General features: G+C 32.0%; 3 protein-coding genes across 6 annotated transcripts; 2 read left to right on the top strand and 1 right to left on the bottom strand.

The window, feature by feature from the left end:
• The first annotated feature begins 616 nt into the window (after positions 1-616).
• On the top strand, positions 617-2,966 carry LOC145108235 (myosin heavy chain-like protein). Its single transcript, XM_079045254.1, has 7 exons — positions 617-828; positions 1,143-1,223; positions 1,644-1,694; positions 1,791-1,893; positions 1,975-2,363; positions 2,441-2,608; positions 2,684-2,966. The coding sequence occupies exons 2-7, from the start codon at positions 1,143-1,145 to the stop codon at positions 2,738-2,740; spliced, it is 849 nt and encodes a 282-aa protein (XP_078901380.1). The 5' UTR covers positions 617-828; the 3' UTR covers positions 2,741-2,966.
• A 1,625-nt stretch (positions 2,967-4,591) lies between these two features.
• LOC145108234 (SNAP25 homologous protein SNAP33-like) lies at positions 4,592-6,651 on the top strand. The gene is made up of 6 exons (XM_079045253.1): positions 4,592-4,743; positions 5,288-5,761; positions 5,827-5,920; positions 6,018-6,151; positions 6,224-6,321; positions 6,407-6,651. The coding sequence occupies exons 2-6, from the start codon at positions 5,303-5,305 to the stop codon at positions 6,504-6,506; spliced, it is 885 nt and encodes a 294-aa protein (XP_078901379.1). The 5' UTR covers positions 4,592-4,743; positions 5,288-5,302; the 3' UTR covers positions 6,507-6,651.
• A 73-nt stretch (positions 6,652-6,724) lies between these two features.
• Positions 6,725-10,555, bottom strand: LOC145108233 (heparanase-like protein 1). 4 transcript variants are annotated; one of them, XM_079045249.1, is made up of 10 exons: positions 10,261-10,555; positions 9,645-9,979; positions 9,528-9,564; positions 8,763-8,946; positions 8,479-8,627; positions 8,088-8,321; positions 7,694-7,883; positions 7,486-7,611; positions 7,302-7,404; positions 6,725-7,222 (listed from the first exon to the last, which is right to left on the bottom strand). In XM_079045249.1, the coding sequence occupies exons 2-10, from the start codon at positions 9,852-9,854 to the stop codon at positions 6,836-6,838; spliced, it is 1,620 nt and encodes a 539-aa protein (XP_078901375.1). In that variant the 5' UTR covers positions 9,855-9,979; positions 10,261-10,555; the 3' UTR covers positions 6,725-6,835. The 4 variants fall into 4 exon arrangements, with proteins under 4 accessions (XP_078901375.1, XP_078901376.1, XP_078901377.1 ...); XM_079045250.1 differs by having other exon boundaries at positions 9,645-9,903; XM_079045251.1 differs by having other exon boundaries at positions 9,645-9,891.
• Positions 10,556-12,312: the final 1,757 nt, after the last annotated feature.

Genomic DNA, 12,312 nt, shown 5'->3' with positions numbered 1-12,312 from the left:
TTGATAACTCAATGTATATTGAACGGTCAATTAAAAAAATATGCTCCAATGAAATAAAATAGTCAATAAAAAATCAATAGCAATAAACTATAAAAAAATTCCACATTAAAGATGTTATAAGGTCAACCTTAAGGCTGAAGGGAGTAGTGTTGAGGTCCCGAGCTCAGCAAAGAAGAGGAAATTCTTGAAGAAGAGAAGGAGAAGAGAAGTGGTGAGCTATCGAGTTCAGGAGAAGAAAAGGCGAATCAAGTGTAGAAGGAGAGATACTCGAAAGAGGGGTGCCGATTTACGTTGCCAAATAGTCTTTGCGGAGCATGAGACGTTGTATGCACTGAGTCCACGTAGACATGGTGAGCTCTTTTCCAAGTCCACTCCGTATAACCTAATACAATATAAATATAAATGAGATACACATAAAAAAAGATAGAATAATAAATTTAAAGCAAATAATATAAAATGAAACCATTTCGCAAGGATACCATAAGCACTCTGTTAACAAAATAAAATTTAGCCTAAATTTGTGATTTTTCGAAAGCAAAGGGACCATTTATGTAATTTTGTTTAAAATAAATTATATGAAAGTCAGGTTGGAAGGAAAATCAGATTTTGACTGCACGCATGTCAAATATTGTTTACAAAAACCTTTTTACTCAAATTGCAAGTATACACATAAACATACGCAAATCTGAAATCCCCAATATTCATCCATTAGATTCTGTTTCCTGTAACTCGTACGTACCTATAGATCACAAATCTCCCCTATTTTATCACAAATTCGATTTAATTTCGCCGATTCACGTCATCTAAATCAAAACCCTAGAAGAAACGGTTTGTCCTCTTTCTCTCTGTTGGGTAATTTCAATGTATGTTCCGTATTGTTATATCTCTCGATTATTATCGGAGAAATTTCGATATTTTATCTGCTTATAGAGCTGGTTCGATTACGAATACACTCGATAGAGAAGGAGACAACAATGTCGGAATGATTATGGCTTGAATGAATATTTCAGCATTTGTTATCACTTTCTATTTTGTTTTCGTGGCTTGACAAACAGTTTTTTGTTTTCGTTTGTGGGTAGATGAGATTTAAGATAAAGAACCGATCTTTTGATCATATGTGTTTTAATGTCTCTGTGTTGTAGATGTCCAGTTGTTCTAGTAGTGGCAGTAGTTGCTTTGTGGACGATGAGGAGTTATTACAGTTTGAAGCGAGATGTAAAGAGGTACATTTGTTGTTCAATTCCCATGTCAAAGATAGTTTGTAAACTTTTATGGTCCTGTTTTTTGGTTGTGTTGTAAGCACCTTATTTATATTCAAGATAAAAAAAGAAAAGGCACCCAATAAAGATAATCAAATCATTGATGAAATGAAACCTTTTCTAAGCCTCATTAAACAACGAATAAGAAATAAGACATCAACAAAACACATATGGCAATGTTTACTACTTTACTTCTTTTAAACTAGAGATATAAAAAAGATTCCAACATTGCTAAGTAAAGTAGTTTTTTCATGTTGTGTATTACCTAAATTCTTTTAATCAAATATCACTCATTAAGAAGCTTTTTCATGTTTGTGTAGATATAGAATTTACATCCAAGTATAGTAACACTTCTAAGTTTTTTCTCATTGTTCTTGGATGTAGTTGAGGATAGAAAAGGACATGCTGAAAGAATCAAGCTATGAACTCATTCGGGTAACGTTTTTTTATTGTTTATAAGCCTTAATTAATGTCATTATTTGGTCTAATGCTTTAAATCAAGACAATGAACCTATAGCTTAAATGATACAGAGCCTTGAATCACATGCAAAAACATTATCCCAAAATCGTTCCAATGACAAGAAACGTATACAAGATTTAGAAAGAGAGCTAAGAAACTGCACACAAGAAATAGGTAAATGTCTCTTATGTAAATATTGAGATTTTATTCAATATAATTCCATGTAGGCTTCACTCATTGCAATACACCTCATAGATTACTTGCAGGATCAAGTAAACACAAGGGACACAGAAATAAACCACATGACTGATTACGTCCAAATTCTAGAGTCAAAACTCAAAGCAAAAGATAATTTAGATGGAATCATGAGAAGTTTAGAGCAAGATTTGAAGGCATGCAATTTGGAAAAGTTGGTTTTGTTGGAAAAATTAGAAAACAAAGAACAAGAATTGCATGATGTTGCTTTAGACTACCAATGTGACATAGAAAGCATGAATCTTGATTTAATGGCTATGGAGAATAGTTTTCTTGAAGCTAAAGAACTCCAAGAAGAAGTTGTTCAAGAACATTGTAAGATGCAGGAAATGACTAAAAACTACAACCTTCAAATGCATGAATATGAACTTCTTGTGAGCCAATTGAAGGTATGTAGGGTTAAGTGATGTGTAATACAAAATGGGTATCACAAATTTTTGAACTTTATGTTATAAATTGTTGGTAGGAACAATTAAGAGATGAAAAATTTAAGGCAAAAGAAGAAGCTGAAGATTTAGCTCAAGAAATGGCTGAGTTAAGATATGAGTTAACCGGATTGCTTGAAGAAGAATATAAAAGACGCGCATGTATAGAACAAAGAGCTTTACAAAGAATAACCGAGTTGGAGTCTCAGGTATTAATATATATAATATATTTATTTTTTTTGGAAATACTAATATTTTTTTTTTATCTTTTTATTGCAATCAAGATTGAAAAAGAACGAAGGAAAACTTTTGCTAATGTTCGTGGTCTTCCAAACGCTTAAAAGTGTTATTGTATTGGTTTGTGTTATTGAGATTGTTTTTATGGGTAGGAATTAGAATTTGATTTAATTATATCTTCTTTGTAGCGCAAATTGGTCGAATACAAAGAAATGTATATATTGTATTAATATAAGTTATTGTAAGCATTATTGCTTTAGATTTGGCAATTTATGATTGGAGTGTTGAAAGGTTTGGTGATGGAATTTATGTGGGTTTGTGTTTTATTAACATTTTTTCTACAAGTAGACTTCTCTTGGTATTAACGAAATGATTCTTTCTAAAATTAGGGTATCTATGATTTGCGGATTCCAAGAACGAAACGGAATTGAAATCTGACATTCTATTCCTTTCCACGGCTTGTTAACATATACACGAATTCAATTCCGGCGAATCATTTTCCTGTGTTTTATTATGATTGTATTGAAAAATTATTGTCTATTAGGGAGGGAGTCATTTCCTCCCAACCCACTGAATCTACTGCCACATCACTTTTTCTTTTTTATTTTTCTTCATCTTTCCCAACCCACAACATAAGGAAACCTATCTTTTTGAACCCACTCAACTCACTCATTTAAAAAAAATACAAAACAATCAAAGATAAAATCTTAATTAGCAATAGAGTTACCGACGGTACCACTCCCGCTTTAACGGGTTGGTTAATTGGTTTCACGAATCCACTTCATCATCTCTCTCTACTTTCCCTCTCTCATTTTCTCTTGTACCATGTGTTATAAAACTTGTACCTTAGTTGTTTTGTATTTTTTTTAATTGGGTGAGAGAGAAAGTAGAGAGAGAGGATGAAGTGGGTTCGTGAAACCAATCAAACAACCGGCTAAAGAGGAAGTGATACCGGCGATAACTTTATTGCTAATTAAGATTTTACCTTGATTATTTTGTATTTTTTTTAATTGAGTGGGTTGAGTGGGTTCGAAAAGATAAGATTTCCGTGTGTTGTGGGTTGGGAAAGATGAAGAAAAATCAAAGAGAAAAGCTGATGTGGCAGTGGGTTCATTGGGTTCGGTGGGTTAGGAGGGAACAACTCCCTCCTCCCTTAGGGAGGAGGGAACAACTCCCTCTTCCCTTAGGGAGGAGGGAGTCATTCCCTCCCAACCCACTGAACCCACTGCCACATCACTTTTTCTCTTTTGTTTTTCATCTTTCTCAACCCACAACACACGAAAATCATATCTTTTTGAACCCACTCAACCAACTCAATTAAAAAAAAATACAAAACAATCAAATGTAAAATCTTAATTAACAATAGAGTTATCGGCGGTACCACTCCCGCTTCAACGAGTGGGTTGATTGGTTTCACTAACCCACTTCATCATCTCTCTCTACTTTCTCTTTCTTATTTTCTCTTGTACCATGTGTTTTAAAACTTGTACCTTAATTGTTTTGTATTTTTTTTAATTGAGTGGGTTTAGTGGGTTCAAAAAGATAGGATTTCCGTGTGTTGTGGGTTCGGAAAGATGAAGAAAAATAATAAAGAAAAATTGATGTGACAGTGGGTTCGGTGGGTTGGGAGGGAACGACTCCCTCCTCCCTTATAGGCAAACGAGAAAACACTTCATAAAATTGTTGATAAAGTAAATTATAGTCATACAAGTAAAAAATTGGTCACTTTTTTTTCTCAAATGCAAAGTGTTATATGATACAAAAATTATTTTACAAAAAATTATCAATACAAGAAGAATTAAATGTTTATTTATTAAACATGGTTCCATAAATAAAGTCGTATTATTGTATAAATCAATAAAATTAAATAAAAAAATCATATAAATAAGTGTATTTAGAATTTGATGGGCATTATTTAATAAGAAACCTATCTAAAACTTTATATTTTAGTTTTAAAACCCCCCAGAGAGGTTTACTCGTCATCAAAGACTTTTTCTTCCAATATTCAATTCCCCCGCTTTCGTCTTCCTCTATATCCCTCGTCCCTTTCCACTTGGATATTCTCTCCGGCATCCACCGGTTTCTATCGTATCTCCTAATTTCACAGGTACTCGATTTCATCTTTTTCTTGAGCTTTTAGGTTTAGTTTTCAACTTTATCTTATTACGATCGGTTCCCATAGCATAATACAAGTTTCAGTTATATGATACAATCATCGTTTTATCCATTCCGATTCTGTTACGCTTCTTGATTCCCGTTTTGTAATTCATGTGAGTTTTGTTACTTCTCTTCGTTTTTTCTCGTGGGTTTTGCTTCAATTTAATTAATGGGTATCTGTTTGCTGAGAATGAATAAGAAAACCAGAAAGCTTTTTCGTGTATTATTATAATTTATCTGTTCTTGATGTTTTCTTGTTTGGTTAACTAATCCTTGATTTGGTGGAGTTGTTGTGGAATAAATTTCCTAATTTAGATAGTTACTCTGATGATGGTAGCACTTAGAAGTTAGAAGTCAATACTATTCCTTAGTTGATAAATCATCATCTCATTTTCTTCATCTTAATTTCTGGTGTTCAATTCATTTGCGTTTTGTTACTTTTCTAATTATTAAACAATTTACACTAATCTTCATGTTTTTTTGCATAATCGAAGCTTGCAGAGTCTAACATGTCTGGGCTCAAGAAACCGAATCAGCACAAACCTCGATTCCCAAGTCAACCCACCTCCAATCCATTCGATTCTGATGATGAAATCGACAAAAAATCAACCCTAAAACCATCAAAAAAACCCTCTTCCGAACCTTCATTAACCCCAAATTCAAAAACCAGTCTTTTCGATTACAATGAAATTAAAGGGGGCTCGAATTCATCTGGGTATGCATCAAGAAACAAATACAAAAACGATTTCATTGATTCTGGTGGTGTAGATAACCAAAGTGTCCAAGAATTGGAACATTATGCTGCGTATAAAGCTGAAGAAACTACAAAGTATGTGCATAGTGCATTAAAAATTGCAGAAGATATTAGAGAAAGTGCCACTAACACCATGCTCACCTTGCATCAACAAGGTGAACAGATTAACAGAACCCACAATGCTGCAGCAAATATTGAGCAAGATCTCAGTAGGGTATGTTCTTTTTTATGAACAAAAATGATCAAATCTTTATTTATTTATTTTCATTCGTTTTTTAGGGAGAGAAGCTATTGGGAAGTCTTGGAGGCATTTTTTCTAGGACTTGGAAGCCCAAAAAGGGTCAGACAATAAGAGGTCCTACAAGCATCAGAGGTAATTAATTATTATTTTCTTAAATTTGATATTGTTTTCATGAATAATTTGTAAATTTGATTGCTTTATTGAGTTTTGATTATCTATTTATTAACAGATGATCCTGATAGAAGAAAGGGTAACCATTTGGAGCAAAGAGAAAAATTGGGACTTACAACAAGTCCAAATAAGGGAGCTTCACGTTCGAGGATCCCACTTCCTGAATCCGCTGATGCAATGCAGAAAGTTGAGGTATCATTTAACACTAAATGACTAATATACCCCTCCCATGAAATGACTAATTTACCCCCTCATCTCTCTTAGTACGAAAAGGAGAAGCAGGATGATGGGCTCTCCGAATTGAGTAACATATTGGGGGAATTGAAGGAAATGGCTGTTGACATGGGTTCTGAAATTGAAAGGTTAATGTTTATAATATGGATTTTATGATTTAAATGATTGAAAAAAATAATTGATTTTTTTTTTTTTTTTTTTTGAATTTTGTAGGCAAGATAAAGCCCTTAATCCTCTTCAAGATGATGTTGATGAGATCAATTTCAGAGTAAGGGGTGCTAATCAACGAACTCGGCGTCTTCTTGGAAAATAATTGAATTGGTTTGAATGAATTTGGTTATTTTTATATATTTTATGGAAAAATATAGAAAACGATATCTCCTTACTACTTCCCTTTTATTTATTATGTAGATGATTGTTTACCTTACAGTTTTCCAATTAACTTTTTATAGGGTTTATATGTGTCTTTTCAATGTGATGATGATATATTAAATTATCATAATCACATAAGATAGTGTTACAAAAAGTAGCTTGCAAACTCTTTTTTACACTTGCAACTAATAATGTACATATATATACAAATAAAAGTTTAACACACCACAAACATCATCAAGTATATGTCAAGGTACAAACAACAATGCATCATGAACAACCTGGTGCATCAAAGTTTGGAAACTTCAAAAACTTGATAGACAAAGGAGCAATAGAAATCTTAGAATCAACCTTCACGAAATCCGGTTTAAAACATGGTATATCTCCATTTTCAGTCAACTTTAATGGAACTCCATTTAAAAGCATTGTTTTACTTGTTATATCTCCATGTTGTGGGGTTAAATGGTACTCTTCTCGTGTCAAATTTTCATCCGTTGATTTCAATCCAACCCATGAAACCGTTTTCTTGAGATCATCAACAAATGATGCTTTCTTTCTTGAAGTCTTTATATGCAAATTCATGTTCATGATGTTGTGAACATCAAGTTTGAAGTTTGTTTGGTTGCTTAGGTTGATCAAAAGCACAGTTATTCCTCTCTGATCACAAACAATTTATTATTAACATTCGGTTTATTAATAATTTAATACATAAACATGAACATGAATATGAACTTACTTTTGCTTTTGAACAATGTGCATAAGTGCGCAAATGTGGTGGAATATTTACTCTTTCAACATCAAGAACTCCTGAACCCATAAGTCGATCCCAAAGAAGAGCACTTCACATCAAGATTGTCACTTTAGCTAAGTTTAGAGACAAAATTCATATAACCTTTTTGATAAAAATTAAAGATTTTTACCTGTAGTAATCAGGGTTAGGTATGAATGTTGTTCTATTGAGGAGACCATAATTTCCACCGATTAATGTTTGTCTGCAATATACTTTTGTGTGATACTTAGCTGCCATTGCTAACTGATCCAAGTACCTATAAATATTACATTCTTTAAAAGCTTAACTTTACAATTAAAAAATGTAAGAAAATGAATGAGAATTTGTTATATGATTACCAAAAGCTATTAACAAAAGTGTCTGAAACATGAAGACCACCACTGTTGTAGGCCCCACCGGATTCCCCGACCCATGAAGAAGCCCATGGGCCATCCGTTTTAATAGTTTCATGAAGAGCATTAAATGTGACAGATGCTCGACTCAAAAAATGAGGGTCTAGAATCTTTTTTACCAAATTCGGATCAACACCTGTTGACTTTAGAAAGTCAAAGCTAATACTTTCTGGAGTCAAATTAAACTTATATTCTTTCGGTTTTTTTTATCGATGAAATGTCGATCTTGTATTATTTTTTGTGTAGTGAAATGGGTTATTTGTCTTTTTGAATAAAGGAAATGTTTATTGTCAATCTTGAAGTTAAAAAGAATAAGAGATTTGACATTAGAAAGTCAAACCTGGGCCTAGATTGTACATATGGTGTGTCATGACATTGACAATTTCTGAACCTGAAACTTGAAGCAACTTGGAAAACCATTGTTTATCAAAGAAGCCTCCTGGTGCTACGAGTAATGGTTTTGGCTGGAATTTGGTGTATGAATTGTCGATTATACCCCTGAGTTCAATTACATCGCTTGCATACTGCTCAGCATCCACCATTGCACCAATACCCTTGCCACTTAACTCATTTCCTACATCAATCAACAAGAGAATGATGATTATGATGCATATCACCTTTTTCTTTTCCTTTTTCCGATAGTTAAAACAAAAAAAAAAAAAAAAATCACTTTTGTTTATAATAAGTTAAGAGAAAGAAGCATATCTAAAGAACTATCTACAAAATTATACCAAATTCCCATGAGTCTATCTGATACCCCTTGGAAACAGTATACTTTATGAAATCACGGGCATTGTTATAGTTCCAATCTCCTCCCCATACTCCTTTTTTAACTTGGTGTCTTCCATGGAGGGCATTCAAGCCAAATGTCACAAGTGCTCTACATTGAACATGTTTGTTGATGAAGGGTATTTTAGATATTTAACTAATCGTCAAACAACCGCTTATTAGTCAAACATTGCATTTATTTTAATATATGAAACAAAAAGGTAAAAGGTAAAAGGTAAAAACTTACCTTGTTTTGTTGAAGAATTGGTTCAATTCATCCCACCTACTCATATTAAGACACCCTTTAGAGAACCCAAATAGTCCCCCTTTCATTTTTTTAAAAGGGTGGCAAGGACTTGTGAAATTACCTATGTTGTACAATACTTGATCTTGTAAGGAACCTCCAACTCGTATTCTCATGCACTCGAAAGCTGTTGATGCCATTAAAAAGAAATTATATTTTTTGTAAAACCTGAAAGAATTAGGTGTTAAGTTGTGAGACCAAATGATACATTATCATTTAGTAAGTTGTGGGACTGAATGTCACATCATCTGTCAGTAAGTTGTCAGAATGAATGTTACATCATCTATTGTGGGATTTAATATGACATCATCGTAGCAGGCAGTAAGTTGGGGGATTGAATGCCATAAAAAAGAAAATTATTTCTAGTAAAACATGAAGGAATCAATTCTTAAGGTGGGACCGAATGTTACATCATCAATCGTGGAACCGAATGTCACATCATCGATCAGTAAGTTGAGAGACTGAATGACACATCATTTAAGGTGATGAACTTAATTATTATGTAATTATTTGTAGTAAAAACTATAAGAATAAATTATTAAGTTGTGGGACTCGATGTCACATCGACTGAACGCCACATCATCAACTAGTAAGTCATTGGATTGTATGTCATGCAAAAAGAAATCAACTTTAGTAAAACTTAGTGGCTTATATTACAAGGCTCAATAAACAAAAGTTGGCACTCAAAAAAACCCAATAAAAACAAACCTTGAACCGCTTTCGTTAGAAAAGGATGAGATAAATCCTGAGAATATAAAAATAAGAATAAATTAAGATATTGAAAAGTATTCGACATCATAAAAAGCACTTTAAGAACATGCTTACAAGATTTAAAGCAGATGAAGATCCCCATGGGCAATGGTAGTAGTCACACTTTGTATTTGGCCACCAATCAATAGTAGCACAAATATAATTTGCATCTGTATGAGCCATTGGTAAACTCCCATTGATCACTAGATGTCCCTCTTCCACATTTTGTGCCAAAATCACAGAAATTGATGATAGAAACAGAAACAATGAAGTCCAAAACTCCATTGATGGATTAACTAAAAGCTTCGACAGCTAGCTTAGCCTGTTAGAGATTCTGATTACAAGTGAGAAATAATTAAAAACCCATTTTTTTTCTTGTTTGCGATGTCTTCTCCGCTACTACATAAACCCTAAAAGTAAAAGCAAAGTCATGACGCCATTAATTCTTAACTTAGACGAAAGAAACTACTTAAATCAAAAAATTCAGATTCCGGTATATGAATTAGAAGTCTTCTAAACAACAATCGTCAACAATGAAAACTCCATAACACCAAATTCAATGAAATTAATACTGAATAAATGACTTTCAAGAAGAAAAAAAGTAAACCAGTAATTCGCCAAATGCAAATTACAAAATCTAACGCTTCAATAACATTAAAAAAAGATGAAAAACCCAGATATATAAACAAACCTCGAAGTGATTTGAGGCAGCTGCTTGGTTTATGCGGGTTTGTTACTTAATTAGGATTTTTTTTTCTCTGTTTCATAGCCGTTTCATATGAAGCCGATTCGATTAGTCTGTTTTAGGGAAATGGGCTGATAAAGTTGAGCGTGATTTGTGTTTTGGGGTTGGTTGAGATGTTTACCAACTCATTATTTGAGATGAATTCATGGTTGAACGGTGATAAACACATGAATTTGGTGAGATTTCAACTTTCAAGGAGAAGGTGGCTGGATGAAGACAAAGTTGATGGCGCAGTTCTCTATTTATTTTTCCATACTCCCGCTATTTTACTAAAATTGGGTGGAAGGATGGAATAAGTGTATCGAAATACTTTTTTATTTTTTAGTTTTTCAAAAAACTAATAATTTTAAAAAAGTTTAGGAATTTCTACAAGTATCTCTAAAATGTTTAATGTAGTCTTCTATATCATATGTAATAATGTTTTGTGTAACCTATGATTTGATAATTTATTTGAGTGAAGGGATATGTATAATAACACCCAAAAGTTTTTTATAAGTCTGATAAGTATTTTTAAAAAATATATATTATTATTTTCAAAAGGTCATTTTATAGAAGTTATATTTTTTAACTTATGACAAAAAGCTTTGAACTTATACAAATGAAAAGAAAATTTTATCGTCATTCAAACTAACCTTTAACAAACATATAAATATCTTTTTAAAGATTTTGATTAAATATTATTTTTATATCTTTACGCATTTTAAAATTATATATATATATATATATATATATATATATATATATATATATATATATATATATATATATATCAAACTATAAAACTCACATTTATATTCAAACTTATAATTTAATGAGTAAATTACACATGGTCCCTATGGTTTGGGTAATTTGCGTGCTTAGTTCCTAACTTATTTTTTTAACTTGGAAGATCCCTATAGTTTGTTTTTGTTATGTTTAGTCACTGTCTTACCTAAAAAGACTATTATTTAAATAGGGAAAATGGTGGGATAGGTAAGGTAAGGTGTGAGGTGGGGTTGGGGGGTCTGTTTATTTAAATAAATTAAAAAATCAAGAGCAAAATAGTGTTTTTAGGTAAGACATTGACCAAACGCATAACAAAAAACAAACAGTATAGACCTTCCGAGTTAAAAAAATAAGTTAGAGACCAAATGCACAAATTACCCTAAACCATAGGGACCACTCGTGTAATTTACTCTAATTTAATCAGAAATTTTTTATCTAAAATACAAGATTCTACATAATTATACTAAAATATTTTTTCCAATTAAATCTTTTGCGTACTAAATCTATACAAGTAATTAGTAATATTCATCTAAAAGAAAAAAAGGAACATAAATCTTTTTAATTAAATATGCCTCACAAAACAAAAGGAAAGACTTTTCTTCATTTTTCTCTCCGTAAGTCCCCACTCCTATTTAATTTAGGTTAAATTCAATAATTCATTGGATCGATTTGCTTTTGAGAATTTCATGGATGTCACCTCAAGGTGAGCATTAGAAATTAATAAGTAAGACCTAATCTAATTGTTCTCGGTTAGGCTATGTGGAGTGGTCACCACCAACTCACCGGAAAAGTGGTGCCACCTCTGCGCCACGTCACCTTCACCACCAACCCACTCCACATAGGAAATGGTCACCACTAACAACATTTACTGTTTTATTTTTTTTATTCTTTTAACATTATATTAAATAAATAACATATTTTATAAAATACATAACTTTTTTTATCTTTTATGACTAAATTAGATAAAAACATAATTTAAAATATAATAAAATATTTTATATTAATTAAAACCACATTACATAATTTAAAACATAATTTAAAACATAGAATATTAAATCTAAACTAGAAAAATATAAAACCACATAGAAAATTAAAACTAAAATACTAAAAAAACATAAAAATAACTTAGGAAATTAAACCTAAATTACTAAAAAACATCAAATCTAGTTGCGATATTGGTCGAGAACTTCTTGTTGAATTTTCAAAAGCACCCTTAAATTTTCCGGGTCGAGA

Source organism: Lactuca virosa, chromosome 4 (assembly GCF_052849685.1).
Source record: "Lactuca virosa cultivar CGN04683 chromosome 4, Lactuca_virosa_CGN04683_v6, whole genome shotgun sequence".
NCBI classification, from domain to species: Eukaryota; Viridiplantae; Streptophyta; class Magnoliopsida; order Asterales; family Asteraceae; genus Lactuca; species Lactuca virosa.
This window is presented reverse-complemented; position numbering and strand designations above follow the sequence as displayed.